This window comes from Montipora capricornis, chromosome 9 (genome assembly GCF_036669925.1).
Source record: "Montipora capricornis isolate CH-2021 chromosome 9, ASM3666992v2, whole genome shotgun sequence".
Taxonomy (NCBI): domain Eukaryota; kingdom Metazoa; phylum Cnidaria; class Anthozoa; order Scleractinia; family Acroporidae; genus Montipora; species Montipora capricornis.
In genome coordinates, this window is record NC_090891.1 from 7,617,771 (window position 1) to 7,622,770 (window position 5,000).

General features: G+C 41.5%; 1 protein-coding gene across 2 annotated transcripts in view; it reads left to right on the forward strand.

Annotated features, from left to right (window-relative positions):
* Positions 1–5,000, forward strand: part of LOC138016235 (nuclear mitotic apparatus protein 1-like) — a 53,189-nt gene that overhangs the window by 47,396 nt on the left and 793 nt on the right. For both annotated transcript variants that reach the window (XM_068863399.1, XM_068863400.1), the window contains one exon: positions 228–5,000. This exon is cut by the window's right edge and continues 793 nt beyond it. In XM_068863399.1, the coding sequence (XP_068719500.1) occupies positions 228–2,320 (2,093 nt within the window). In that variant the 3' untranslated portion in view covers positions 2,321–5,000. The remainder of the gene's footprint in view (positions 1–227) is intronic.

Here is a 5,000-nt window from a genome sequence, read left to right on the forward strand (position 1 = left end):
TTTTCTCTTTGGATACCAAGAGCACTTGCTAAGTTGTGCTTTCTCCGCTTAGTTTTGAACCGCGCAAAAATATCCCTGTATTAATAAGCACCAGGAATAAGAAATCCGAATATCTCTAGATGCGGAGAAAGCGGGAATGGAACCCGGTCAAAATTGGAGGAGAGCGAATGTTCTTATCTCTACCCAACCCTAACATTGAGCTTGCTTTATTTGTTTGATTGATTAAGATTCAAAGAGAGCCAACTCAGAAGAAGAAAAAGCTGCAGCCCTCGTTCAGTCCCGCCTCAAAGTAAAACAGCTTGAAGATGACTACGAAAAGATGAAAGATGATTTTGGCAAGAGACAGAAAGCCATTTTGGAAGAAGCAAACAGAAATAGAGAGAAAATTCAAGAGGCTTGCGATGTGGAGCGCACTTCCTGGAAAAAGAAATTCAATCAGCTGTCAGAAGAGGTTATGAAGACAAGGAGTGAGATGTTCGATAATTCGAAAAAGCACGCTGAAGAAGTGATCGAGATACGACGGAAAGCGAGAGAAAGAGAAGAACAGTTGGAGGATGAAGCACGAAAAATGAGAGAAGAGAAAGAGAACTTGGAGAATCAGCTTTTGAGAAACAAGAAAAAAATTGCCGAACTGGAGGAAAAGATCAAACGGGGTGAAGCAACTGAGAAGGAATTAGACGACCAGAAGAAGAAATGTGCGGAGTTGAAGGAGGAATGCTCCAGTCTTTCTGTTAAAGGGGAAAGGTTAGAAGCCAATGTGGAGCAAATTAAGAGACAAGCGGAGTTAGAGAAAGAACAACTTGAAAACGAAAGGAAGGTGATTGAAGAAGCAAGTAGATCTGAGATTTGTGGAATGCGAGAGGCGATAGAGAACTTGAAGGAAGATTACAGTAAGCTAGAGGTGACAAGTAACGAAGAAATTGAATCGGAGAAGAAAAGAAGGAATGAGTTAAGCTTAACGGTACAGGAACTGAAAACGTTAAACGATGAAAAGGGAAAACGAGTTGAAACATTAGAAGGGACGGTAAAAGAAGCTTTGGAAGAAAAAGAGAACTTAATTGCGGAGAACAAGAGTTCGCAAATTGAGTGGCAAAGGAAACAGCAAGTGCTGGAGAACAAAATTGAAGAGCTCGAGACTGCTTCAAAGGAAAAAGGCTTTGCTTTAGCCGAGCTGAAAAATATAATCCAAAAAGTGGAAGCTGATAAAGAGTGTCTGGAACAAAAGGCACAGGAGGATTTATTGATTAACAGACGGCTAACTACAGAGATCCACTCCCTGGAGGCTCAACTAGCCCGGGCAGATCAACAGATACGCGAGCAAAGACAAGAATTTAAAAAGAAAGATAAGATGGAACCCAACAGGAGGCAGACCATGGGAGGTGTGATACCCAAGGTGTATCAGCGACCGGGTTTTCTAGACGACGAAAGTTCCACGGATTCGGAGGAAAGTGTCCCGTTAAAAATAAAAGACCTTTCCGACTCGTTAATTAGCGACGAAATGACGAAAACAAAACGGAACAACAGTTTGAACAAATCAGACCTGTCTTTCTGTGGTCTTCACTCGTCGTCTGCTTCAAGCTTTAGGGCTGGTGTTCAAACCCGCTCCAGTCGTCGCCAGAGTGCTATATATGTGCGCAGGAACACACCACCCGAAAGGCGCACAACTAACAGTGAAGCCTACTTTATCGTTGGTTCCGAATTTGTACCGGAAATGGAGCAAGATGCCGAAGTTGATTACGACTGGAACCGATTGGCTGAACTGCAGCGTCGGAATGCTTCGTGTCCACCGCATCTTCAGACCTCGTACCCGCTGGAAACACAAATGGGGCCGAACATTGCCGGTCAAGAGGAGGCCCTGAAAACAGGGCGCATGGATTCTTCTTTACTTAAGCCTTGCGATACCAGGAAGCGGAAATCGGGTGAAAATGCTCACAAAGCAAAGAATTTACCCAAGTCGGTATCTGCTCCTAACATAACTCCAGCAAAACGGTCGCGGTCTCAGCGTCTTACTCAAGCTATGCAGTCAGCTGTTGCATCGCTGCGATCTCGATCAAGCGACGATTTGTCAAAAGAGAAGCAGGAACCCGAAGTCACCTCCTCGCGGAGGGAAAGTCTCGCTTTCAGCATTGAAATCACACCACCCAAGGCAACAAAGAAAGCGCCCATTGAGAGGCGGCGTACTATCTCCCGACACACAGGGACCAGCCGGCTGCTTGGGCTTAGAGGCAAAGAATCTTTGAAGAAATCAAAAACTCTGGATCTTGCAGAAAGTGCCCAACAGCAAAGAAAGCCGCTGAAACCTCGTCAAGAGAAAAAATAATGCAAACTGATAGTGTTCTGTGAAATCTACAGTTCCCACAGCAGTCAGAGGATCAATACCATTTTTTCAACGGTCGATTAAATAAATCCTGGGTTTGCGGTTCAGTACATCTACATATCAAGATTATTTCTCAAAGCTTACTAGACTTTCGTCCTTTACATTTTCACCAAGTTTCTCCTTGGATTCAACCTAAAATTGGGCTTCGAAAACTTCATCTTTCGAACGATTAGACCAAATTAAATTTGCTAGAATACAATTAAGGAAATGCACATCCAGTCCCTTCAGGCTGTTGATCACGTTCGTTAAAAACCAGATCTCCGTCTGTAGGTTTTATAAGTTTTAATTTACAATAAACCTTATTCCGAAATGGCCGCCATTTTAGTATTCTTTTGTTTCCATGCAAATTGGCCCTTATGACCTTGTTCAAAGTTAAATATTCTTTTGAATTTTACGTTTGAAAGCGAGGCCATAAGGGCCATTTTGTATGGAAACAAACGAATGCTAAAATGGCGGCCATTTTGGAATAAGGTGTATGTTACTGCGTATCTAGCAGATCCTCTGCGATCAGAAATTTATACAGCATACATGCACGTTAAAAGCGGTGCGTATATTATGGATGTATGCACTACGTATTTTGTGACTGTTTATCCATTTCGTTCAACGATAAGCACGTCAAGAAGCTCAATACACGCTTTGCTAACAATTAACACTTCAGTGGCCGTGTTGTCACGACAGCCGTTGTCTCGCTTAACATTTCTGAAAGTGGTTTGTTTGCAGACGTCGTTAAGCGACTTAAAAATGATACTTGTTTTCACGGGCAAGATTAAACGAGGAGAGAGCGCGTGCCATTACAATAATAAAAATAGCAGCTACCTTGGTTTGATGGCTTTATTGTAATGACAATTCTATTGAAATTTGCCGACTCGCTTAACTTTAAGGGAGTTGGGAAAGGAATGTTCGGTTATCACTCGCCAAGCGACCTGAAAAACCGCTCGTGAAAACACTCCCATAGTGTAGATGGATTCTAGACATTTAAGGTGCTGTGAAATAGCCGTTTTGTAATGTTGGTGAATATTTGCAATCTTTCTGTCGTGTCAGTGTACCAAATTTCGCGGAACGTAGAGCATATGGATCTCACAGTCTATTGTTTTCACAGCCATATGTTATTGTCTTTCAATGTTCTCTTATTGGAGTAAATCCGTTTCATAGTTGTTTATAAATACATGGAGAATAAAAGTTGAGCGTGGTGCGAGACAAGTTTAGTTGTGGAAACGCTGCCTGTTGCTTCAGTAGACACCCGCATTTAAGAACATCAGTCTGAAATTTGGCCAATAAAGCACCATATAAATAAGAACAAATTCAGCCTGATAAATAAAACATGTTGTTAATACAAAGGGAAAGGGTATTAGGATAATACAGTACAGTAACTTATATCAAAGTACTATGGTCTTCAGGACTATTACAAACTATAATATCTATTACAAAACAGCATTGTATGTTAATTAAACCAATTTTAAGAACAGTTTCAGGCTGATTTCTCCCTAAGCACCCTCATAAGAACACGATTCAGCCTTAAACCTGAAAAAAGTGTTGTTATATGCGGGTGTTTACTGTATTCGTCAGAATTCAGCTATAACCGGTATTGTTATTGGGAATGAAGAGACCAAATTATTACAGTATGTCGATGACACAACGGCGGTATTGGGCAACACTAACTCAGCTAAAATGCTTTTTGAACTGCTAGATTATTTTACAGTAAAACCGGTTGTTCATTTGGGCGCCCCTTTGCAATAATGTGGCGCAATGTTGGTGTTTTGATTGGCAGTTTGCTCGGAGGAAGTTGCAACCTGCTGCCAGCTGTTCACGTTCCCATGCAGAGTCAGGTATTTGGACCCGTTCAAAATAACCTTGATCTCTATTTTTACCATATATATGTACGGCTTAATAACTCTACATTGGGTACGATTCGCGAGGCTGTGCAAAATTTAATTCTTAAATGACAAATCCACAATGTATCGCCGGCGTGATTGTTTGCAAACCTTGAATTATCGCAAGTTCTGTGATAACTGTTCGTGTTGTCTCAAATATGCCTGAATTAAATTCAGGACTGTAAGGGTAAATGTTCTTCGAAGAAATTAATCATTTCAAATCCATTTGAAGGGCCTTCCAAAATATTAAAGTAATAAATTCCAACCCGACTATGGAGAAGGTTCACAATGTAATCACACTTCGAGGCATCCCATTGGACGTCAACTGTGCGTACATCGGGAAACTTGCTCGGAGCAAAGTGCCAATCAGAAACGCAACATTGCGTGACAATACTGCAAAGTGGCGCGCAAACCAACAACCGGTTTCACTGTAAGGCCATCCCCTTTTTTTTCTCCGTTTAGCGTTGTCCAACCGACCCAAATGTTTGGCATTTTCCAAAGAAAAAAAAAATAGGTAACGACGTTTTTAAGCCATTTTTATGTCGCATAGGAGTTTCGGTGATTGATCCTTTTTCCCACGCTGTCTTAATTTTGCAACAATATCCACCAACTTTTCCGCCATAGACCGACCCAATATCAGGAAATGCATTCGACAGTAAACGAAAAAAAAGAGGGGGGATGGCCTAAGACTTTTTCAGGTTTCAAGGTAAATACTATTTAAACTGAAGGTGTGTGGATTGGCTCATTAAAAC